This window comes from Ambystoma mexicanum, chromosome 6p (genome assembly GCF_040938575.1).
Source record: "Ambystoma mexicanum isolate Mex_15411 chromosome 6p, UKY_AmexF1_1, whole genome shotgun sequence".
NCBI classification, from domain to species: Eukaryota; Metazoa; Chordata; class Amphibia; order Caudata; family Ambystomatidae; genus Ambystoma; species Ambystoma mexicanum.
Window position 1 is genome coordinate 889,611,276 of NC_090935.1, and position 26,479 is coordinate 889,637,754.

Consider the following 26,479-nt stretch of genomic DNA (forward strand, 5'->3'; position numbering starts at 1 on the left):
AGAGAAGCAGAACGGGAGAAGCAGGAAGTGGAACCGAGGGAGAAGGCAACAATATGGAAATGGACCGTGCTGGTGAAGGCAGGCACTTCCAAGCTGCCACTTGTAAACATTACCTATTGGTGTGCCGCGAGGCCAAAGGAGACACAGCAGCCACTTTGGAAGAACCGCTAGTAAACCGGCAGCAGCAGCAAAGCTACCGTAGGCACGGTTGTGACAAGCAGCAGCATCACCGGTGGGTGAACGCAGAGCTGGCAGGGGAGCTGAGAGGTCTGCAGAGTGTCGGCCCAGAGAAATTGGGGACACCGGGGCGTACCGACAAGCATGTGGACCATTAAGAAAAATACTGAACAAGTGAAATGCAAATTTGCACAACTCCTCACGTATGGGGAAAGTTGGAGCAAGTGTTATCATAAACCGAGGAATGTTGATGAACAAGTTAAGACAAAACTCGAACAAGTTACCATATATGAGATATCAATGTGGGGAAAGGCTGGAGCAAGTAGTTCCTCAAGCCAATGAAGTATAGACAGTGGAGTAATGCAACTGTGCTATACTGAAAGCATAGAGCTTTGAAAGAAGTCCTGGTAAAAAAAATAGCACACCAGGCAGTGAGCCTTTGGGGAAAAGATACCTTGCAAAGAAGTATATAACGGGATCTGCAAGACCTCAGAAGGGAATTCCTAGCCGGAGAGTACACCAGGCAATCCATTTAAAATGTACCAGAGGAAAAGACCTTGCACAAAGATACCTGGCAGGAGAGTATACCAAGGGATCTTAAGAACCTACTGAAGGATTCCTGGCAGGGTAGTGTACCAGGAGGTCATCCTTAAGACGTTGTTTAAACTACACTTTTACCAACCTTAAGGAACTATTCTTTGAAAAAAACACTCTTGGCAAACCTACCTGAGCCTTAAAAACCCCAAGTAGCATGCTGATTATTTTCAGAGTTTGTTTTTACCATAACAGTAAAAAGACCGCACTGCATTTCAACTGAATGAGAAGTATATAACTGACACTAATCTAGAATACTGATGAGGTTTCTTGGCGAGGAAATTTACCCACAGACAAAAGTGTGGCTCTTTGGAGCCATCACTGCTCAGGTAAACTGATTGGCTACTAAAGCAGCACATATTCGAAACATGTTGTGGTTGTCAGTGAGGCCTTGGATTGATACTGAGTGGACTAACAATGTTGCGCGAAAGGAGAGAAAAAATGGATTCTTGACATAAACAATCCTCTTTCCTAGGGTTAGTTAATTTCCAAGAGTTTCGAAACGGATTAGAGGACGAAGCTAGTGGGACCTGTGATGATTGGCCAGGTATCGTCACTTCTACCCATGAGGTTAGCGAAGTGCGGCTGCTACCCAATAGGACTTCATGGGGAGGGACACCTCCCTTCCTCTATGGGGGTAAGGACGATCACCTTGGGAACAACCTGTTGTATAACATCACTCCCCCTCATCCCTTAGCCCCCACCCACTCCATTTCATTCCACTGTATTGAAAGTAAGCCAATGTATTTCTGTAGTGCCATGAGCACAACGAAGACAGAAAATATTCGGACAAAGAAGAGCACAGAACACATGAGGATTTCTGACTGTGCTAGTACTGAGACCAGGTGGTTCACTGGAGGAATGAGGAATACCAAGGTGCCATTGACAACAGGTGTTGACGTTACGCTGGAGCAGAGTGAGCCCTATAAAGAGGAAAGCAAAGGACTCGAGGCCTTCTTCCTCCCCAATCGGAAAACCTTGTAGTTTCGAAGTTTGCACTCAACCCGAAGCTAGGGCTCAGTAGAAGACAACAGCGAGTGGTTTAAGGAGTCCGTGATGGGTTCTGTGTTGGCAGGGCAAAGCCCAGCGAGAGGCAGGCGAGACTGTGGCATGACCTCCAGGAAGAGGTGGACCGTGCAGGCCCTGAAAGGTCCGAGCCTTCAAAAAACCACAACACGAGGAGCTGCAGCAGAAGCAACGACGAAGCAGACGGCTGCTGGAAGCAGGAAGGAGACCAAGCCCAGTCCCTGGAGAGAACGGTGCTGTGCAAGAAAGTTCCAGAAGGTAACTGGAAGCATGGGCGGACCGGTAGGGATGTGGGGGGATTAAGGCAGTCTTTTTTTTTTCATGCCGGGGCAACCATGAGCCCTGTCAGGGGGCCATCAAGGGCCGGAAACCTAAAGTAAGATAGTGTATCCAAGGAAATCTTCCTCGTCCAAGTGGCAGAGATGAGCCCAATGACCACCAGAGAAGGGTCTGGGTCCCTAACAGAGGAGAGCCAAGCATCCAGGGAAATCCTCCTTTTACCAGTAGTGGAGATGAGGCCACTGGCCACCAGAGAGAAGGGTCTGGGACCCCAATAAAGCCCATGTAAAAAAGATAACTCTCAAACACCAAACCCCTCTTAGGAATCGTTATAGTGAGGATTATTTGTATTAATAAAAGTCTATAACAATAAACATGACAGCCTTGGAGCTTCCTTCATCGACACCCTTACAGACCACGCGCAAGCACTCACGTACATATGTACAGTAAATAGTTTGATGTGCAGTTCTACAGTCCTTTCCCGGGCAGAATCCCAAACCTATTGGAAACTGCTCTATGTACTAGGAGTTCGAGAGTCCATCGCTACAGTGAGTAACTTGCACTATTTTCATCTTTCAACGCTTAAAAATAAATTTGCTATGAGAGTATATGGTAATGCATTCTTCTTTTTGGGGCATTCAAGGTTATTTAGCTTCTAATGTTGTCTTTTCAGAATATTGAATGGTTTCCCATTGAAAAATTACCATGCCATCGAAATGACATGACCCCGAGGTCCAAGCTTGGTTTGGCGCCAAACAAATTTTTCATGGCAATTCCATTTATCAGGTATGTAGCTACAGAAATTGCACTGGAATTTTCTCAATGACATTTCTTGTGTACTTCTACAATACCTACGTGTTTGCTGGAGAGTTAAAAGAAAGTAATTGTTGCTTATTATATTAGGCCCTTACGAGACTGGATTAGCAGAAGATTCGGGGATTCTTCGGATAGTGACAATGGCCTTGCTTCCAGTGGAAGCACTCCTTCAAAGACTAATGTGGAGAAATCCAGGTAAGGCTGCTGACTTCTCTAGAACAGACTCCTAATTTCCTTATTTTGGATGCATTTTTGTTGCCATATCCTGTATGATTATCTAGCAATCGTATTTGTTTATGCTTGGTGCCAATAAATGGAACTCTTAAGTGAAATGCAAACCGTATGTGCTTACTAGATTTATTTTTCAATGATTGTGGCCACGTATTGCCTGTATTAGTTATTTCTCTTACATCTGGCCGGTTTGTGATTCTAACATGTTGATTGCCACAACCACGTGCCCTGGATTGATTTTGATTAAGGGGAAACCCAGGCTTGTGGGCCCAGGACACGCCAGGTTAAAAAAGATGATGAACACAGGAGACAAATATGCATTTCACATCTACCCATAAGGGAGATGTTTATGCATTGTGCCATATGGGCATGTTTGTGAGTTCTACAGCATGGCCTCTCAAGATTTAGGTTTGCAGCCTGATTAATCCAGGCACCAGAGTTGTGAATTCCAATTATTAAATATCTAAGCTTCAGTTGCTGACATTGCCAACAAAGGGACAGCAGTGAGCCAAACTGAGGGTCTCTTCACTAAAATTAAAGAACCTACAACTTGCATGTAAATTTACTTGGGTTGACAAGGATTTTTAGTGATATTTAAGATCTTATGCGTTAGCATGGTTGCAGAAGAAGACATGCCAATCTAGGGCAGGTTTAAATAGGACCATATGGCATGCTTCTGAGGCATCAATATGCCGTTTAAGAGGTCTGCAGTAATATTTGCAGGGCCTGCAGCAGCTGCCGAAAGACCTCAAAAGGACATTAGAATCCCTTCCATGCGCATTAAGGTACCTGCATCTCTGATGAATGAATCATGTCACAGCCTGCAAGACGACCCATGGAGGGAAAAAGCAATCGGGAGTTTCCTGAGAAGAAATTGACCTTGTGGGGAGTTGGGAGACGTTAAACACTCCCAATCTGGGAGCATAATCCTCCTCTAAAACCAGGGTAACCAAGTGATCTGTCGGGTCGAAAGGATGAGAAAGTGTATATATTGAGCACAGAGACTTCTCTGCCCATTTCGGCCACAAAGCCATAAAAATATGGCAGATTCTGGTGGTGGACTGAAACCAGCAAGCAAAGAATGCACACACTGATTGGGAGGGTGGGGCTATGCAAGCTACCCCTGACCTGAAAGTAGTGCAACCAAATCCAGCATTGGGGGACTCCTTATGGAGGATAAGGAAGTCTGGCTATTTGTGTTCGAAAGTGAGCCTTGTGCCTCTCTAACCTTTGATGCCTTTGCTGGCCACAGATACTGGTTTGAAGACATTCTAGGTGATCCCTGTGATGAGGATTTGCCATTTGCTGCTGAGAAGCCAATCGGGCTACTCCAGTAGCTGTACAGGCTACTTAAACCCAATGTGCCAAGTGAGTTCTAGGCAACCCATAGCATACAGGGCTGTGGCTATATGCTGATCACTAGTTGAGCTGCTGCTGTTCCAAATGATAGAACTTGGCCTCTTAAAACATTTGGTAGTATGGGTTTCTCCAGCATGGGGTCTGGCATGGATTCACATGCTCATGAATATTCCCCGTAGTCAGGCTGGGAATCCTCGGTAAAGGAAAAAATGTTTGTTTCATTTCTGAACTGTCTTTCTCCTAGCAACCAATCACTGAGCTCTGGGTCATACTGCCCCCAGCCAATGACTGCCTCTACCTAAGCCCCTCCTCTGACGGCTATCTTCTGAATTTTACTGCACGTTCAAGTGTTGGGAGTCCTCGTACTTAGCTCTCGAGCTTTTACTGCGTTTTTCGCTTTTTGGAAGAGTTTTTACTCTATTTTTCGGTCAATCGAGCCTTGTGCTCCATCGATCATCCTTCAGATTCTTCACCACCCTGGAAGCGTGGATTTCCTCGGGTTACTGTGAAGGCTTCCAGAAGATTCTTCTGGCTTACGCTGCGTGGATCATGTCGGACGAGAAGGATTCCACCTCTTTTCAAGCTTTGCACCGACTGCGGTTTGCAGAGTGTTTTCATGGACAACAAACATTCCCAGTGCATTTACTGCCTGTACCCAATGCACAAGGAGGAAGATTATGCATTTTGCTGTGAACTCTCTACACGCACGTTGAAGGATTGGCGTAAGCGACTGAGTGGCTGTAGACCAAGGCCTCTGCACTGGGTGGGTCCCAGGAGCATGCCTTCCCCAGGTCCAGAAAAGCTGAGCGGGCTTCTATGTCGCTTGAGGGTGCCCCTCCCACTGGGGTCCAACAAAAGGCCAAGCACTGCGAGTCCGCTACCGCCAGGAGCACCGTTAGGGTGGGCTCCTCAGCGGCCAGGGCGCGTCCTGCATCCCCAGCTGCATCGGTCTCCAGTCAGCGCTCTGGATCTTTGTCCAAGAGGAAGTCTGATCAACCAGGCAACTTGAAGGTGGCCCCGTAGCCGACCAACGAAAAGACCAATCAGGGTACGGTGTCCGGCCTACCCTCGTCGGAGAAGGCCCCTAAGGGCAAGGTCAAGCAGGACAAGGTGTTTGGAGCGTCCACAAAGGCCAAGCAGGACAAAGGTCCTGGCCTGACCGTGAAGGCCCAAATGCACCAGACGAAGGCGGCTCTCTTCATCGAGGTGGTGGTAGCATCCCTTTCAAAGGTTGCGGATGTGGACCCGCAGGGCGCCATTCCGAAGGAAAGTGTTTCCCTCCCTCCCAGCAGGGAGGCTGCGTTCCAGCCCATTGAGAAGACCCCGGAGAAGATGATGCCGGTCATCTCCCCAAGACCATCCCCTCTGGACGCGAAGAAAGGGGAGGGGACGTTTAAGTCCTCCAGGGGACAGATATCTCCTCGGCTGAGGAGGAGGAACTCTTCTACTTCCAGGCCATCCAGGAGGTTGGTGGCGATGAGGGAAACATCGGGGTTACGCCCTACGACAAGGGCGACGATGACGGAGATACCGTTGAGAAAGGCATCGGAGGGCCTCTGGATGACGAGACTGCGGGCCCTGCACCTTTTCCCCAGCTGCCTGTCCCTGTCCCCACAACGCCGATGCCACCTAGAGATCTGTCAGTGGATATTCTTCACACCCTCCATTCACTTGTATCTGAGGTACAGAAGAGGATGCCGGCCACACAGCCTCCCGCGCTCTCATTGGCGCCGGTGCCTGTCACCTCGCCGACGAAGGGGGAACCACTGACCAAGAAGAGGAAAAGGCACCCAGTGCCTCCTTGCTATCAGTCTCCTCCCTCTGTGCCGCCCCCAACAGGTGAGACTGAGTCAGAGACAGACAACGGCGGGATGGGGGACCTCCCGTTGGCTCCGCCCAGATCCTCTCCGCCCGATGAGATATGATTGTTTCATGCAATGATTTCCGGAGCATCTGAGCTCTTCCTGCTCGCGCCAGAGGAGAAGGAGGGTTTCTTATATCGGCGCCGCTAGGCGAAGAGGAAGACCATCCTTTTAGTCCCGCTTTTGGATGACATTTGGGATGAAGGGCTGGCGCTCATGAAGAACCCTTCTGCGGCCCTAGCGAAGAGGGACCGGCTGTAGAAGAAATACAGGGTGTCTGATTCTGTACCTAAGTGCCTGCGGACCCAACCGTCACCGGACTCGGTGGACTCTGCAGCGGCCAAGAAGTCGTCGTCGGGTTCTACATTTTCGGCAGCGTCCACCCCTCCTGACAACAAGGGGAAGAAATTGGATGCGATGGGAAGGAGAGTTATCTACTGTGCAGCGACGACCATCAAGGCTGCCAACACCCTCACTATCGTAGCACGCTACGACCGGGAACTGTGGTTCAAGCTTGCACCTCTGCTAGACTTCCTCCACGACGATAAGAGGTCAGAAGTGTTGGAGATTTTGTAGGAGGGCCAGGTGGCGTCTGACCACGCCATCACAGTGGGACTATGGCCCAAAGTACCCTTTTAAAGAGGCACGCATGGTTACAGAACTCAGGGTTCAAGCCAGAAACACTAGCTAACCTGTTTGGTAAAGCTGTAGATGAGGCGCTAGAAACTGCAAAAAAAGAACATGAGACTTTGAAATCTTTAAACCACATAACTCAAAGGCCCTTTCAACAGCGAGGTGGAAGTTCTCGCCGCTCAATTCGCGGACAATCTTACCTACGTCCCCCCACACAACCAATATGGAACGGGTAACGCATGGTCCTCGGGACAGGAGTCAGTTGCCGCAAACCAGTGTCCGCCTAGAGGACAGCGCACTGGTAAAGGGAAGGGTCGCAGTGCCACCCCTAGAGGCTCCCTGGCCTCCAATCAAAAATTACTCACAGATCTGTGTCTCCTCCCATTCCTCCCCGGTCGGGGGACGTATAACCTCATTCTTACACGCATGGAAGGGGATTACCACAGACCAGTGCATGCTCAAGACCGTTGCCCATGGTTATTGCATCGAGTTCAGCCAGCCACCTAGATTCAGACCACCAAAGTCCAGGCGCCTGACACTGGAACACCTGAAAATCCTTCTGCAAAAGGTTGAGATCCTGCAGGAAAAGGGCGCAATCGAAGTCGTCCCCGTTCTAGACGTAAACAAGGGTATTATTCAGTGTACTTCCTTGTACCCAAAAAGGATCTCACCATGCGCCCTGTGCTAGACTTTCGCCCAGCGAACAAATTTGTCAAACCACAAAGGTTTTGCATGATATAACGCTGAAAGGGGTAATCCCTCTACTAACACGGGGGGGATTACATGGCAACACTGGACATGAAAGATGCATACTTTTTATATTTCAATGTTACGAGCACACAGAAAATACCTAAGGTCCATGATAGAGAACAAACACTATCAGTTCAAGGTCCTTCCCTTCGTCATTGCCTCAGCCCCCAAGGGTATTTACAAAGGTACTGGCAGTAGCAGCAGCTCACCTGCGCAGGCAATCCATCCTATTTTTCCTTACCTCGACGACTGGATCATAACAGGGGATTCTTACGAAACATGCCTGTCAAACACATAAAGGCCGATAGACCCACTCTTCAGTCTGGGATTCTCCATAAAAGAGAAGAAATCCAGCCTAGACCCCAGCCAAGTCAAGCAATTTCTAGGGGTTCTAATTCAGACAGAGGATGGCCTTGTCTTCCCCCTCAATAGAGGGGGAAGACAAGGCCTCAAATCCCTCAATATGTAGCCAGTTGAGAGATGATGGTACGCAAAGCCATGCGACTGTTAGTAATGATGGCATCCTGCATTTATTTGGTCCCTCATGCATGTTTGTGCATGCACACTATGCAAGAGTGGTTTAGCAGCCAGTGGTGTCAGGCCAGTGGACAATGGGACGATCTAGTGGTTGTCTCAGCAGCCCTCGTTCTCTCTCTGCAGTGGTGGTTGAGGGAAAACCTCTTAAAGGGAAAGACCTTCGCCACACCCGCAGCAGAAGCCACTCACTACAGACGCATCTCTCACGGGAAGGGGGGCTCACCCCCTTCAGTAGACAGCGCCCAGCGTTTGGTCCCCAGCAGTAGCATCCAACCACATAAACCTGTTGGAGCTGTTAGCGGTGTTCAAAGCACTGAAGGCTTTTCAGACAGTTGCAGGGAAAGACGGTGCTTGTCCTCACGGACAGCACCACGGCCATGTATTACTTCAACAAACAGGGGGGCACACACTCTCCATGGCTATCCAAACTGTCCCAGAACATTTGGAAGTGGGCTCTCTAACACGAGATGATCCTCCTGTCTCAGCACGTTCCAGGGGAACTCAATCTTCTGGCAGACGTGCTCAGCAGAGACTTCCTTTACCTGCACAGTATGAATGGCGACTTCACAAAGACAGTCTCAAACTTTTTTGCAGAATGGGGCTTCCCAGAGATCGACTTGTTTGCAACTCTTGAACTCACAATGCCCAGACTACGCCTCCAGGTACCCTCAACCACTCCCAGGGGAACAGTCTCTGGATAACATGGTCATGGAAATTTTGTTTATGCCCACCCCCCCCCCCCCCCCCTCCCCTCGACTCACCAAGATAGCGCACAAGATGCACCAGGAACCGGTTACCATGATATCGGCCCTGGTTCTCATCTGCTCTCAACCTAGCGTCCTGCCTCCTGAGGTCATTTTAGTTTGGGCACCTCCACCTTCCACCGAGATGCATGGACTTACTTAAAGAAGCAAGAAAGCCTAACACCAGACATTGCTACTCCAATAAGTGGAAACGCTTCGTCATCTGGTCCAATACCAAGAGCATCAATCCCATAGATTGTTCTCCTACTCATATTGTACTATACCCGACTCACGTTCTTGACTCGGGTCTGGTTTTTAATTCTCTGAGAGTCCACATAGCTGCATTTTCAGCCTATACCACGTCCCAGCAGAAAGTGTTTTGGTGGAAGATCCCAGTAATCAAAGCTTTCATGGAAGGGGTTAAGAGACTTCATCCCCCATTTCAAACCCAGCTCCCGGATGGGACCTGTATGTGGCATTGACCAGATTTATGGGATCTCCCTTTGAACCTATACATAAGGCTAGCCTTAAATCGCTCACAAAACCACATTCCAGGTGGCAGTCACTTTTATAAGAAGAGTTGGTGAACTACAGGCCCTTTTGGTTCTAGACCCATTTGTCACTATCCACAAAGACAAGGTGGTTCTGCACACTCACCCACGGTTTGCGCCCAAATTCATTTCAAAGTTCCATGTGAACCAAACAATCGAACTACCCACTTTTTTCCAGAACGCCACTAACGTGGCATAAAGAAGCCTACACGTACTGGATGTGCGCAGGGCAGTCATATATTACCTGAAAAAAATGTGGCCACTAAGAAAAACCAACCAGTTTTTCGTCTCAGTATCTGCTTAGATTCACATGCGCCCACCCTTCCTCCCCGCTCAGATGGAAGGAACATAGACATCTTACTACTACTTCTCTCTTTCTGTACTCACTCGCGATAGTCATAAGGCTCCCTCACGGCAGAAAAAATACTATGGTAGGGACCTTGACGCCTGAGGGATTTTGGGTACACTACACATCACGTTAGGGATAGTGTTCGAGGCGCCCATGGCGACGTCCCCTTTCGATCTTCGAAAGACAAGATGCAGTACGCCACGATTACCACAAGATGTCTGACTATATGCACAGCATGTGATTCTAAGCAGATACAATCATCAGAAATGCTATTAGAGTGAGTAAAGCATGTCCTAGTTATTCACCCTACTTCCTTTTGCCAAAGATAGGTCTATCTATGCGCCCAGTGTTAGACTTTCGCCCTGCAAACACTTATGTAAAGCCACAAAAATTCTGCATGACTACGCTACAAGAGGTAATCCCTCTGCTAAAGGGGGGAGACTACATGGCAGCACTCGAAATGAAAGATGCCTATTTTCATATTTCAATATTCCCAGCGCACAGAAAAGTCTTGCGGTTCAAGATAGCAAACCAGCACTACCATTTCAAGGTGCTGCCCTTTGGAATAGTCAGCTTCAAGGGTGTTCACTAAGGTACTGGCCTGCGCAGGGAGGCAATCCCAGTGTACCCCTACCTGGCCGACGGGCTGATCACAGGGGAATCGCCCCATCTTTGCAAACAAAACACGCAAAGAACCATAAACCTTCTCTTCCAATTGGGCTTCTCAATAAACAAGAAAAAGTCAAGCCTTGTGCCAAATACAACAAAACAGTTCCTATGAGCTGTCTTCAACACAGAAGCAGGTTAGGCTTTCCATCCATGGAAAGGGTTCAAAACATGCTGCGGCAAATACCTCTGTATCAAGCCGGTTGCCAGATAAGCATACGCAAAGCAATGCGTTTACTAGGCATGATGGCGCCGTTGAATATACTTGGTCCCACACGCACGTCTGCACCCCCTGCAGGAGTGGTTGGCGAAACAATGGTCTTGGGCAAGCGGTTTGTGGGACGATCCAGTGGTCGTTTTGCCAACACTAGTGCAAAACCTACGCTGGTGGACAAAGGAAAACCTGTTGAAGGGAAAAACCTTTCACGACCCGGCAGTGCAAGCGATCGTTAGAACGGACGTATCACTCTCCGGGTGGGGAGCACATGGTCTGTGGACTCCCATCACAACACAGAACCACATCAACCTGCTGGAACTCCAAGCAGTATTCAAAGCTATTCAAGCATTGAAAGCGCAGCTGACAAACCAGTTGGTTCAAATCCTAACAGACCGCACCACTGCAATGTTTTATATCAACAAGCAGGGGGGCACACTCTCCAAATCTGTCCAAGCTGGCACAGAAAGTATGGAGATGGGCACTCAGACGGCGATGTTCCGATCTTCCCACCATGTTCCAGGGGTACTCAACACTCTAGCAGACTCTCTGATTAGAGATCCCCCTACCAGAAGAACACGAGTGACAACTAGACTGAAGTGTCGTAGATCACATCTTCTCACAGTGGGGTTACCCCACGTTAGACTCGTTTGCTACAAGAGAAAAGAAGCAATGGCCAGACTTTGCATCCAGGTTCCCCCAACCAGACTCGAAGGGTAACCCCCTATGGATGAGCTGGTCAGTGGAATTTGCTTACGCTTTTCCCACAACTCCTTTAATGAGCAGGGTAGTGAACAAGATTCACAGAGAACAGATGGCGCTCATCCTAGTTACTCCTATGTGCGGAAGGCAGCCATGGTATCCACGTCTGCACAAACTAGCAATGTGTGATTCCCATCAAACTCCCGTGCCAAACCAACTAATTGACCCAACACGGGGGAATAACAGTACATCCTCAACCACACTCCATGAACTTGGCAGCATGGCTCCTAAAATCATAGAGTTCGGACATCTTAATCTACCACAATAGAGTATGGATATCCCCAAGGAGGCATGTAAACCAAACACCAGACACCGTTATTATCATGTGGTGCCAGTCTGAACAAATAAACCCATAGAATGTACTTGTTCCCGTATTCTAAATTATATGCTCCACTTGCTAGACTCTGGGTTAGTATTCAACTCTATAAAGGCCCACCTGGTGGCTTTATCAGCTTACCCCACCTCCCAAATTAAAGTATCGTGGTGAAGGTGCCGATCATTAAGGCATTCATGGCGGGAGAAAAAAAGACTCCCCCTCCAATTTCTAACCCTCCGCCAGGCTGGGATTTCAAAGTAGTACTCGCAAAGGTCATGGGACCCCCCTTTGAGCCTATGCTTAAGTCAAGTTTTAAACATCTGACCTACAAAACTGCCTTCCATAAGAAGAGTTGGTGAATTGCAAGCATTGTCACTGCAGGACCCTTTCTTTGTCATACACAAGGACAAATCGGTTTTACGTACATACCCTAGGTTTTCCTCTAAATTCATTTCCAAATTCCACGTGAACCAATCCATTGAGCTCCTGGCTTTCTTTCAGAACCCAACTAGCTCAGCTGAGTTACTTGATGTAAGGAGGGTGGTCCCTTACTATGTAAACAAGACCCGATCGATAAGGAAAACAAACTGTCTCCGTAGCACCAGACAGAACAGGAGACCGCAATTCCAAGAATGCCATCTCCAGATGGATAGTCCGATGCATGCAATTGTGCTATTCATTATCAAACAAGACACTGCCTTTCACACCAAGAGCTCACACCACAAGGAGCTACTCTGGATTTTATTGCAAATGTCCCCTTGGACAGCATTTGCAAAGCAGCTACATAGAGCTCAGTACACACTTTCATTCAACATTACTGCATTGCCACTTATTCCAAAGCAGATACACAGGTGGGACAAGCGGTTTTGAAACATCCACTTGCCACTGAACAGTCTCACAACCCACCACCTTCTCCTAACACTGCTCGCTAATCTATGCATAGCATGTGATCTAAGCAGATTCCACAAGCCTCAGAAGGGATGCATTACTCACATTAATCGTATTTCTGACGCTTGTATCTGCTTAGATTTACATGCACCCACCCTTCCTCCCCTGAGAGAAGGTGCATAGATGTTATATGCGCTTCTCTGATACATATCTGCTTGGATACACATGTACTCACGCTACACTTCTGCTACCTCATGTCAGAAACAAAACCATCTGAGGGACCTCGACGCGTGAAGGACCATGGGTACAGTGAATGTCACACTAGGGATAGTATTACTGCCACGCCCTGTCAACGTCTCTTTTTGAGTTTAGAAAACAACAACTGAAATACTCTGCAGCTTCCACTAGATGTCGGCCTATGCGTAGCATGTGAATCTAACCAGATACAAGCATCAGAAATAAGATTACGCTGAGTAATGTATCATATATATACACCTAGTACGAGAAAGTTAAGATTCACTGCACTAATCACAAAAACTCATTACAGTACTAGCAGAAACAGTGATCCATGGTGTCCCTTGTGGCTACTATTGTAAAAAGGCATTTCTATAAGCAGGAGGGTAGTACCAGGTTTTGAAAACGCAGATCAAATCTGGAGCAGCAGCTCCAATTCCAGGAAAAATATCAATGTCCAGGTAAGTACCTACAATGGTTACAGGTCAGGAAGTCGGTTGGCACATCTGTGGTTGAGGGGGCCAGCAAGGCGTTAAGACTGAATTCCTTGGGGATTGTAGGGCCACTTTTAAGGGCCCTTCAATTGTTTTTTGCTTTTTTTCCTCTCCTGCCATTACAACCTTTTTTATTTTTTTGTTTATTATTTTGTTTAACTAATTTAAGGTATATGATATTGGGTTGCCCCTAACGGTCCTAGCCTCAGAGGTGCCCCTCAGGCACCTCATATTTGCCAAGTTTTGAAATCTGCGCTCCACCATTTCAAAGCTTAGCACTAAGTTTGTTCAGGGCAAGCACAAGGTGGTCTTAAAATGGCCAATCTGAAAATGTGTCAATTCTGAGCCCACTGTGGTAGCCTCCATATTAGTTTAAACTGGTCATTAACCAGTTTGTCCTAGAGCTCTAATCGCCTGTGGGGGTGGTGTTGGCTAAGTGGCAGTCCCACTGACTAACCATTGTGGGTGGCCATCTAACCATTTGCCTACCAGCTCCATCAAGTGATTGGTCATCCCCTTTTTGCAGTGGATTTAAGGCACTGCCTGGTACGTGCGTTCTTCTCTTCATTTCCTGTTTTGTTGCTTGGAGGAAGCAGCTCTGTTGACCTGCTTCAAGAGATTTTCCTGCCAATCCCCACCTTTTTTGACATTTACTTAACCATACTGGCTAGGTACAGTGACTTGGGCATAACCCGGTTTGAGTTTTTTGCCTCTAGAGGTCCGGGCCAGGCTTTCTGAAGTCTCCTGCTTTTCACCCACATCTGCTGGGTTGAGCCCTCCACACTGGAACCGTTGTCTGAGCTGTTTACGGCCAGGATCTCCCACATGACTGCAGGTCGCTACTGACCTCTAGAAGGGCATTGAGGCCTCAACACCCCAACAGGTCTTCAGCTTGAAATTCCCAAGGGTGGCTTCAGCTGTTATCCCCACCCTGGGATGGTTTGCTGCTGTGCTGCCTTAATCTTTTATCCAACGAACCACCGGGAGTCGTCTTTGCAAGTTCCCACTTCTTGGTGTCTTCTTTGCCAGGTTTTTCACTTCAGGATTGATGGCTGACATTGTAGGAAAACCTTTTTGTTCCTTTCATTGGTCGTCTTGATCGTCGCTGCCTCAGGGAGCACGCCCCTGGTTACCAAATCCTGGAAATCACTCCTATGGGTGAAACCTTGTACTTATTGGGTTGTTTTGTGAAGCTGGAGCCATTTTCATAGAAACCACAGATGTGAGTACTTTAATACTGGGTCCTCGGGTGGTGGTTATTCAATATACTCACCCGCCAGTGTCCCTTTGGTCCGGGATGGAGTCTCTTGGAATTTGAGTATGTACTACATTTTCCTGTAGACTTCTATCGGGGGTCCTCCTGCTCTGCAGCATCTTCCTTTGGGGCTTCTGGTTCGTCGATCAACCTCTAGATACCTTCTTTGAGGTCACTTTCAGCCGTCGCTGGTGGTTGTTTGATGCAGCATCCGTACCTGTGATGTAGAACTGACTTGCCTCCATTAAAGTAAATGGCCAATTACTTCCCTCCCATTGTTTTCTATTGAATTTTTCACCTGACTTGAAGGGGCTCTGGGGTGCTCCCTACTTCCATTCCCCTGGATGTTTTTTTCTTTACCCAGGAGGGGGTTTATTGAGCTCTGGGCCAAGAAATACAATTTTAGTACATGCCTCAGATTGAATTTTATGCATTTTTGAGGTCCTGCTAAGCATTTTTCTAATAGTAAATGTTTAACAACTGTAATTAATTGTGGTGGCACTGTACATCTTTTTTTCCTGAAATGTATTGATAAGGTACTGTTGCTAAAATCTGTTCCTAATTCTTGAAAGCCTTTTATTTGGAAATGTGCCCTACCCATTAGATTTCTTTTGAGTACCATGCGTGCATTTGTTGTTTTTAGTGCTATGCCCTGCAGAGTCCGAGTTGTGGAGTGTTGGCGTAGACCTTAAAGATTTTGACAATATTGTTCCTGTTGGTTAAAATGTCTACTTTCTTTTTTCTGCCTACCCCTACCTAAATGTACTAGGTGGTGACCACTAGGTCTATTGCCTTCCACAGGTGCCAGGAGTGAGTACTGTCTTTTTCGAAGGGATTGTGTCCTCCGACGTATTCCTCATCTTAGATATCTCCCTCCAGCTCTGCTGGCCTCGGAAAATTTTTCTCTCTAGAGGGTGCTGCGCGTCGACGTCCTTCGAGTCGATGTCCCTCGACAGTCGCTGTATCGACGCCAACGTCATCCTGGCTATAAAGGCCGTGTGCAGCGCCCGTTCAGTTCCGTTTTTCCGCGCGTACTCAGTGCCTCGGAATACCGTTGCTCAGTTTTGTCAGGTTAAACCTATTTACCACGAGTTATTCGATCCGTACTCGATGGCTTCTTCGTCGGAACCGACAACTCCTTGATCCGGCTTCAAAAAATGCTGAGATTGTGGGAAAAAGATGTCGCTGACTGACCCTCACAGAGTTTGTCTGTGGTGTTTGGGAGCTGAACACCATTGTTCGGAGTGCGAGGACTGTATGTCCATGACAGCTAAGGCCCTGAAGGGAGCGTAGGGGGAAGCTGGAGAAAGTTAAGACTTTTAAAGCTTCTTCTTCGTCGACGAAGTCGAGACATTCGTCTCCTCGTCACCATTCGCGCTCCAGATCTCGGATTGGGTCTCATCACTCCTCGAGATCGAAGCACTCGAAGAGGAGACGTCGAAGATCCCTCGCCAAAGAGAATTCCGTGTCCCACGAAACATAGTTCCCGGGCTGAATGGGAGGAATTCTGCAAAAATATGATGAGCGTCTTCGAGAAAGCGGCCTCGACCCCCTCGAAGACTGCCGAGAGCGATGCTCTGGTCGAAAGACCCGAAGGTCAAAAACGCCGTGAGTCGCAGTACCCGGCGAAGGAAACCTCTCGAGCGCGTCACGAACCCTCGAGCAGGACTATGACCCCCAAACCTTCCTCGAAGGTTCTGTCGACGTCTTCGACGCCGTTGTCGAAGGGACCTTCGACACACAAGTCTGTCGACTCGACGCCAGCTTCGACACCGGTGTCGACGCCAAGAAAAGTCACGGTTACGACACACCCACTGTCTATCCCCAGGTCCTCGACGTCGATGGCTTCGAGATTGTCGAGTAGAATCCCAATTCTGTCGAGGTCTTCGAGGCCTCCGCCTTTGTTTTCGACGCCACGCTCGAAGCCTTCGACGTCGGCGTCGACGACATCGACTTTTTCGAGGCCGATTATGACAAGTTCGGCACCCTCGGCCTTGGAAATGGGGTTTACACCCTTTGAGTTCAGAACAATTGAGAACTATGTCCTCAATATTGGAAGAGGGTGAATTGTCTGAACAGGAAGACACAGTTGAGTTGCAGGGACCTGTAACCCCAATTAGAGAGGAATTTTCCTCTGAAGAACGCAGGTTAAAGGATCTTCATGATTCCTTGCATGAGGCAAGTGGGTTAGACACCTCCCCTGAGGTGGAGTTTGCTAGGCCAGACCCGGGGGAACATGCTGAAACCCCCTATAGAGCCTTAATGGCCAGGATCACAGAGTTTATGGGGTGGTCTGCACCTTCACAATCTTTCCAACAAGATGACCTCACGGATATTCTTGACAAAGGCCCACAGGAGGATCCTGTGGTGCCTTTTCATAAAGCTCTTCAGAGGAAGATCATGACAAACTGGGAAACCCCAGATGTCATACCAGCAGTAAATAAAAAACTGTCTACAAAGTACAGGGTATCCTCTACAGACCCGGAGTTTTTGTCTAAACACCCATCCCCAGAAAGTCTGGTGGTACAGGCAGCATCCTCTACCGATGTCAAGACTGCTTATCCTACCGTCCCACAGGACAGGGACGATAAAAAATATGATGCTATGGCAAAGAAAGTCTTTTCAGCATGTAGCATGGCATTAAAATCTGTTAATGCTACTTGCACCCTTGCTAGATTCAGCCATACACTTTGGGAGTGTGCTTCTACAGCGGCTGACTGCATCCCGGAGGGAGAAGAAAGGGATGCGTTCCTGAATATTATACAGGACGGTAAAGACGCTATGTGCAAATCCCTCCAGACGGGCATTGATTCGGCTGACAGTATCAGCAGAGCAATGGCGGCAAGTACAACAACCAGGAGATTTGCTTGGTTGAGAAAGTCTGGTTTTGCCCCAGATGTGCAAGCCAGGCTCTTGAACATGCCATTCGATGGCTCTTCTTTGTTCGGGAAAAAGGCGGATGACTGTTTAGAGAAACTGCAAACATCAAAAGCAGCAGCAAAATCCCTAGGAGCTGCAATCCGTCAGACACCTTTTCGTCCCACAGGAACCTCTGTGAGGGGCAAGTCCTTTCGCTTCTACTCCGCATTCGGAAGAGGTAGAGGACGACCGGCTCAAAGGGGACAAAGAAGAACTACCCGAGGTGGACGAGGTAGATATTCAAAAGCCGCAGCAACAGCAGGTGCCTCTTTACCATCGGCATCTGCATCAGCCGCCCCAAAACCACTCTGAGGATTTCCTTCACAGGACACCTGTAGGAGGCAGGTTGACTCAACATCTGGCGGTATGGCAGGCTATCACGTCAGATGCTTGGGCATTGAAAACAGTTGCCCAAGGTTACTGCCTACCTTTCCTACGTATACCTCAGTCAGCTCCCAGAGCTCCAGATCCGCTCCTCTTGCAGGAAATTTTAGACCTGCTAGAGAAAGGTGCCATAGAACCGGTACCTGTAGCGGAGAGGAACAAGGGCTGGTACTCCCCTTACTTTCTCATTCCGAGTAAAGACGGAGGACGGAGACCCATCTTGGACTTGCGAGAATTGAACAAATTCCTCAGGAAAGACAAATTCAAGATGGTCACTCTTTCTCAGATCCTCCAGGCCCTTCAGTTCCAGGACTGGTTGGTATCTCTGGACCTTCAGGACGCTTATTTCCATGTGCCTATCCATCTCAAACACAGGAAATACCTGAGGTTCGCAATTGGCAACTCTCACTATCAATTTTGAGTGCTGCCATTTGGGCTGACCTCCGCCCCGAGGGTCTTCACCAAGTTAATGTCGGTAGTGGTGGCAAGTCTAAGGAGAGAAGGGATTCACGTCTACCCCTACCTGGACGATTGGTTGATCAGGGCTGTTTCTTCGGAACAAGCTCAGATCCAGCTAAATCATGTGTGCCACTCCCTTCAGACTGGGCTTCTCCCTCAATTTAAAGAAGTCACAAATGATACCATCGCAGAGACTCCAGTTCATAGGACCGATCCTGGACACATCCCTGGGAAAAGCCTCGCCACCAGAGGTGAGGGCTCAAGATATTCTACAGATGGTTACCAAGTTCCAACATCTTTGACTTTTTGAGGTTGCTAGGCCTCATGGCATCCTGCATTTTCCTAGTGCCAGAGGCTCGCCTGAGAATGAGATCCCTCCAGTGGGCACTGAGGACTCAGTGGTCACAATTCTCAGGGAGAATGACAGATCTTCTTCAGGTTCCCGACAGAGTAGCTCGAGACCTTCAGTGGTGGGCCTGTCAGGAGAACATTCTGAAAGGAGAACAGTTTTGGCAACCCTGGCCGGAGATAACAGTAGTCACGGATGCCTCACTCACGGGGTGGGGAGCCCACGCCAACGACTTGACCATCAGCGGTCGTTGGTCTCCATCGGAGTCCAGACTACATATCAACCTGTTAGAGCTGAGAGCCATCACACTTGCGCTGAAGGCGTTCCTGCCAGCTGTACAAGGGAAGAACGTCCTGATAATGACGGACAACACGGTGGCCATGCATTACCTCAACAAAAGAGGAGGCGTAGGATCACTACCCCTGTGCAGAGAGGCGATGCAGCTCTGGTTTTGGGCAATCCAAGAAGGAATCTCTCTATCGGCAGTTCACCTAGCCGGAGAGAAGAACTTGACAGCGGACGCTCTGAGCAGGCAGAACACAGTCTCCCACGAGTGGGAGCTAGCTCAGGAAGTCCTTCAAGAGATCTTCGCCCTTTGGGGAACCCCTCAGGTAGATCTGTTAGCCACCAGCCTCAACAGGAAATGCGACCTGTTCTGCTCAAGGGAATTTCCCCCGAGAGGAGCTCTGGGAGACGCGTTCATAGTGGACTGGGAGTTTCCGCTTCTGTACGCGTTCCCACCGGTCCCTGTCATTCCTCAAATGATCAGGAGGTTGAGAAGATTCCGGAGAACCATGATCCTAATTGCCCCGGATTGGGCCAGGAGAACGTGGTACCCGGACCTTCTAGACTTGTCCATCTGCCCTCCAATTCGACTTCCACTCAGAGAGAACCTACTCTCACAGAAGGGAGGTCAGGTTCTCCATCCAGACATCAAAACCCTCAACCTTCACGCTTGGCTTCTGAAAGGCTGAGGTACAAGGATTGGGACCTCCCTGATGATGATATGGAGGTGTTGCTTTCGGCAAGGAGGCCAGCAACAAAGTCTTTATACCGCTGCCGTTGGAACAGATTTTGCATCTGGTGTAGAGAACAGAATATCGACCCTTTTTCATGTGGTACACCAATGGTTTTGTCCTTCCTACTATATTTGGCAAATTCAAGCCTTCAAGTTGGCACCATTAAAGGCTATCTCGCAGCGCTATCCATCTTTAAGCGCACTGCGGAAGAACCATCCTATTTCAAGTTACCCTTGGTAATACAATTTCTTAAGGGGTTAATTAATGTTTATCCCCCAAGACCATTCCAAGTTCCCCTATGGGATTTAAACTCAGTCCTAACTTTCCTGATGGGCACACCTTTCGAACCACTCCATTCTTGTTCGTTAAGATTCCTTACCCTTAAAACTGTTTTATTAATAGCACTTACATCTGCTAGAAGGGTGAGCGAATTACAAGCTCTTTCTTGTAAACCCCCTCACACTATCTTTCACAAAGACAAAGTTGTCCTGCAAGTGAAGCCTAATTTCCTCCCAAAGGTGGTTTCTGAATTCCATATCACTCAGAAGATTACCCTACCATCTTTCTATCCTCCTCCTCACCCGGGGAAAGAGGAAGAGAGGTTACACAGGCTAGACCCTAGAAGGGCTTTAAGTTTTTACATCAGTAGACTAGACAGGATAAAACAGGCAGACCAGCTGTTTGTAGGTTACACAGGTCACAAGCTGGGGTTACCAATAACTAAGCAGACCATTTCCAGATGGATCATCCTAGCCATTCTGGAATGTTATAAATTGGCAGGAAAAGAGCCCCCTCAAAACCTTAGGGCTCATTCGACCAGAGGTATTGCAGCTTAATCGGCCCTCAAAAGAGGTGTGCCGGTTAAAGACATCTGTGCGGCCGCTACATGGTCGTCTGTCCATACCTTTACACGATTTTACAATTTGGATTCCTCCTCCAGTCAAGAGACTAGGTTTGGAAGGGCTGTACTGCATTCTATTCATCAATAGAAGACAGCATGAAGTCAGTACTCCCTCCTCCAATAATAAAATACTGCTATGGGAGCATATCTAAGATGAGGAATACGTCGGAGGACACAATCCCTTCGAAAAACAAGTTACTTCTTACCTTGTAATGTTCTTTCGACGGGATGTTCCTCCGACGTATTCCTCATCGACCCTCCCATCCATCCCCGCAGCTCTACTTCCCTTGTTGTTGCAGTTTACGCTCCTTCAGGGTGATTAGTTTAGTCCAGAAAGCATATTTGTGGGCTACAAAACGGAACTGAGCAACAGGCGCTGCGCGCGGCCTTTATAGCCAGGATGACGTCGGCGTCGATACGGCGGCTGTCGAGGGACATCGACTCGAAGGATGTCGACGCGCAGCGCCCTCTAGAGAGAAAAATATTCCGAGGCCAGCAGAGCTGGAAGGAGATATCTAAGATCTAAGATGAGGAATACGTCGGAGGAACATCCCGTCGAAAGAACGTTACAAGGTAAGAAGTAACCTGTACTTCTGGCTGTAGGACACTGTACTAAATTGTGCATGTCCTTTGAGGGTTTTGGGGGGGGGGTGTTCACTGATGGTGAGTATTTGTGGATCCCTTGTTCTGCCCACCCCCTGTTTATGTTGGGTGCCTACTAGTGGTAGTGGGCCCACTAGTGGGCAAATAAAAACTAGAGGAGTACCCTCGCTGTTGTAACTATAACCACAGAGATTCAAGAAAAGCAGGACAAAACAATTCTTTGGCCTGATATCTCGGGCTATTTGGAACAGAGGTGAGTTGCTTAATTTTTTAGCAATCCCAAAAATGAATCAGCAGCTCAATCAATCTTTACCACCCCCACAGGAGGTTGGTTCTAAACAGTTCAACAAAACAATACAACATTTAAACCAAAAGTTGATAAGAAATGTATTTTAAAAAGTAAAAGACATCAGCAGATTTTTAGACAATTTATAAACGGGTAATACAGACAAGTTTAATCTATTTACAACATAAACAAACAGCTCAAAACGAATAATACTTCAAATTGAGTTCAATAACAAAAACAAAATATACAAGCATGTGCAATTTAGTGAAAAAATTAATTGCATCTTGAAACCCCGTTCTTTGGTACATTAGTTCCTCATTAGTGGGGCCAGAGTTTTTTTAAGAGTCAATGAGTTATGCAGGGTCTTTCGATGCAAGATATCTGATCAGTTGCCTAGTGGGCAAAGCCATGAACACATTTAAAGACAATGCACAGGTATCAAAACTGAACACAGGTAGGCAAAGAAAGCCAATGGCGAGTAGCAAGAGAAGGAGCACTATGGGAAAGAGGAGGGATTAACATTCATAGGGAGCAGTGGAGGAAAAACGTAATGAAGTGAAGAGAGAAATGGGATGGAAGGCCATGAAGTAGTGAGGGTCAGTCGGCAAGACAATAAAATATATTTAAGATTCAGAATCTTACTGCTGAAAAAGTGATAAAATTGCTAACTTAGCGGATGTGTCCACTTAATAGTGATCTGGAAGAGCAAGAACGGAGAATACCCAAAGATTACATGCAGAAGAGGCCCAAAGTAAGAGCATCGGGAGGAAAAGTAATTTTAATGAAGGTGAAGAATCGTGAGAAGGTGCTAGGAAGAGCATTTCTGGCTGTGATTAGGTAAGGTGAAGATAACAACCAAGCATCCACAACTTGATAGCAGAGAGGCAGATGAACAGCAAGAAGCATTTGATTTCTGAAGAGGCAGCTGGGTGAAGAAAATGGTCCAGGGTTTAATGGGTTACACACAGGGCTGCAGTGCAGGAAGATCCTGTTTCTTCCAGATCCGAGTGGGGAATAAAACAGGATTCCACTAGACTGAAGGTAGTTTTTGAGGAAGATTTGGAGACAGCAGCACATGTTTCTAGTAGAATCTCCAGTACAGTTTGTCAGATACTTGGAAGTAGTTCTAGGAGAATTTTGAGAAGTGTCTTCAGCTGCACATACACTTCCACACTTGGACTCACATACTCAATCTATCTCACACTCTGCAGTGCACAGATAATCAGGATTGGTTGACCAAACTCCACTTTCACAGGCATAAGGAGACCCTAATCTGGTCAGAAATGTATGCCATTGCATAAACAAATCTGTGGAGTTGTGCAGCCAAATAAGTGTAAAGCTGCACTACTAGCCTTTGAGTCCCTCTCACTTTCAGGGTGAGATGAGTAACCCTTGGACAAACTGGGACACTTTGCCTGTGACCATGTAGCCATTTGGCTACTTGAAGCAAGCAGCACACGAAAACACAATTTCACTTTTATGGGAGAACCCAGCAGGTGTTTAATTGTACGCAGAAATATTTCTGGATGCCAAAACGCATCCTCCTCTCTACCAAACACCTCGAGGATTAACACTGTGTGAAAAATGAGAGCATAAAGGGCGTTCTCTCCTAACAGAATACTTTGTTCACAAACCCTCTGACGAAGTGCTTCTTGAGTGGTTTACTCTGTAAGTGCTCTCCAGTGGAGCAGCTCACATGCCACTCACACAGCCTCCCCAGAGGTTATATTTGAGTCAGTCGGGCAGAAAATAATCCCCACTGACTTTTAGAAAAGCTTTTATGTAGAGCTTGCGCATCATGTTGCCAACCTATGTGTATTACTAGGGAAATGTTTTGAAGAAATCAAATGATTCATTTCCTATTGAGTGTTGGAGAACATTCACCGAAGTGTGTACATGGATGAATGATACCATTCTAGAAGAACTGCACCATCTTTATTTTTCTCTCTAGTGACTACTTGGAGTCCGTTGTCCTTTTTTCCTTCACACAATCGTCACACTATACCTGCTATTATCTGATATATGTATGCTGATAAAAGGACTGGCAATTTGTGCTGGGAGCATGCACAAGGAGTTTTGTGCGGCAGGTATAGCCTTGCTTGTGTTCGACCACTGCCTTTAGTTTGTTGCTGCACAACATTCTCTCGTTTCATCCCTGTCATGAGTCGGACATCCTAGAAGCATGGAGGAGAGAAGACTACAGACTAAAAATACACTTGTTACTATGATGAATAACTGAACAATTTTGTATGTTTACCAGAGATTCTTTTGGCGTTAAAAGTTAAGACGAATCAACGCAGTTGTTCCTTTATTCTTTTCCTTTTGTGAATTGTTCTTCTAGTGTTTCTTTAGAATGGTACAGTGTCATGAACATATTTGTGTAATAGCATTTTTGTTTTTTGGTTAGAGCCAAACTTCGATGTAACCAGCAAATGTTGACAGAAGTGTGTCTAGGTGACCCCTGGGCAAAGCACAAACAGAAGCCACACAATCCTGCAAATCCTTTTGAGAACACTGAAATGATGAAATTAAAGGTACAATTTTGCTCTAAATTAAGTGAATCAGCCACAGTTCGCTTACATAGAATTAACTCCTACATTTTTGTTTTGCCAGAGTGATTGGGTTTGTGGACATTTATTTTCATCCGGTCAGTTTTATGGGCTGTTTATGTACTGACTCCCATTATTATATTCTAATGCATTTATTAATTAATGCCTTTAGGTGCTTTCTTTGTTAATTTAACTGATTGAGTTTCGAGTGCAGATTATGGATGAACGTCAAATCGATAACCCCATAGACTGCACCAGAAGGAGATGGGGGAGTGCGCAGTCTTTATCTTTGCAATTCATGTAGCTTCTAAGACTAAGTTGCTGATTGTGGAACCAACAACCCTGGGTTCTAGTCCCGACCCCTCCAAATGGTGTGATATTGAGGAAATAACTGTCTGCTTCCTTATGAATAAAGCAGTATGGGCAAAAATGCCAGTAAAAGGATAGTAACAGAGTTTCTGCCACTTTCCCGCACCACCGTACTCGGGCTTTTGGAAGTGAAGTGAAAGTTTTCCCTGTAGCATATAGAAGGGGATGCATCCTTCAACTTGCTGCCAAAATCAGTGGATTGATGCATCTGTATTGGTGCCTTCGGTGCATCCAACAAATATCTATGGACTCCTATGGACTCCTTAAATGGAAATTAGCACCTCCTTGACACCACTCGTTATTCAATGGACCAGAGTGTGCTAATAGTAAACGAGTTTGCCATAATTCTGTGGATTTACTGTTAATCTCGTAATTCGACCCTTTGTGTTTATACTTCCATTACTTACCTAAAGTGCTTGTTTTTAGAATACTGTACTCCATATTGACAACTGCCTTTTTATATACAACTGGTTAGGCATCTAAAACGGGCCACATCATGATGCAGAAGATGATTCTCTGTGGAACCCTTACATTCTAATGGATTGTATCCTCCCACAGATTGCCTCATCTTTGATATACCGATATCCTACTTGCAGCATCAGAAACTTTTTCAACAACAGAGGGCACTTCCATCCCCACACTCTGACTTGATGTCAGCGCTGATATGAATAGCACGCACTGCGCCCCAGTTCTGTTTCTCCCACATGCACAGAACATCTCGAGCGGTTTGATTCACCTCAGTGAATTTCAATTGCATAGTTTGCGATCTTCGAGTAGGTCTACTCAGACAGGGTTCAAGAGGTGTGTGGACTGTCATTCGAAGATGTTGATAACAAATTCGCACAGAATATGCCTCTGGTGCCTTTGGCGAGGAGCAGAAGGTCGACGATTGTGTGTCATGCTAGTCCATGACGAACAGGGTCTTGAATGCGTGTAACGCCAAACTCGTAAGTTGGCGTCAAAATCTCCAACATGCACTCTGAATTCTGAAGGATAAGGCCCCTCAGAAATCACAAAAGCGCTCCAAACACTAAGTGCTCAAGGTCCAGGAGCAACTCGCAGCACTCTTCTTTGTCTTCTCGATGCAGATCCAAGAAGAGACCCCATCGCTCGTCCTCCGATTCCTCGCCTGATAGAAAGAAGATAAGTTTTCCACATCTGCTTTGAAGGCAGATTGGGAAGAATTATGTCTTCAGATTTATTTTTTTCTGTATTTGTGAAGTGTTTACGAAAGTGGCCCCTCCCCGTTCCTCGAATGAGCCAAAGAAGGCTCTAGACCCCATCGCACCTCGTAAGGCAGACAGGGAGTCAAAGGCTACGACTCAGAATGTTTCTCGAGTGTTGTCGACTGGGTCGTCGACACAAACATCGAAGCCACTGGCTTCATTTTCTTCCCTAATGTTGGGGAGATTTCAACTTTATGCTTAATCCCCTCTCCTAGTGAGACCCCCAAAACATTTTGCTGGACCTTTTTCTTCCTGTCCTGAATGAGGGGAGCCTTCTTTCCCTCAATCATTCTTATTTGCTCTGACTTTGGGAACTATATTCTTTCTGTTTTACTTTATTCCGTTGAGTCTGCTTTCCTCCATAAGGTATCTGTGTTTAACTTTTTCAGCACACAGCATCCTATGTGCAGTGTTGCTGGGGACCCTTTCGGTTCTTCTTCAAGATTCTTTGCTTTTCACTAAGAACTACTGATCTTTAGGAAAGAGGGATACTTAATATTCTCCCTAAAACTTTATCCTGTGAGAGAATATCACACACCACCCTATGTCGAGTGCTAAGGGGATACTTAGTTATCCCCCTTTTCTCTGCTCCTGTGACTTTCTAGTCACAGTGACAACCCCACAGCTATGGCTGGTGGCAGTGGATGTTTTCTATCAACTATTGCGCTACTTTTTACCG

The 26,479-nt window shown here is 47.1% G+C and overlaps 1 protein-coding gene across 2 annotated transcripts in view; it reads left to right on the forward strand.

Moving 5' to 3' along the window:
- The window catches only part of DCP2 (decapping mRNA 2), a 660,306-nt gene that overhangs the window by 401,589 nt on the left and 232,238 nt on the right, over positions 1-26,479 (forward strand). For both annotated transcript variants that reach the window (XM_069625507.1, XM_069625506.1), the window contains exons 6-8: positions 2,750-2,862; positions 2,980-3,087; positions 24,064-24,190. In XM_069625507.1, coding sequence (XP_069481608.1) covers positions 2,750-2,862; positions 2,980-3,087; positions 24,064-24,190 — 348 coding nt within the window. The remainder of the gene's footprint in view (positions 1-2,749; positions 2,863-2,979; positions 3,088-24,063; positions 24,191-26,479) is intronic.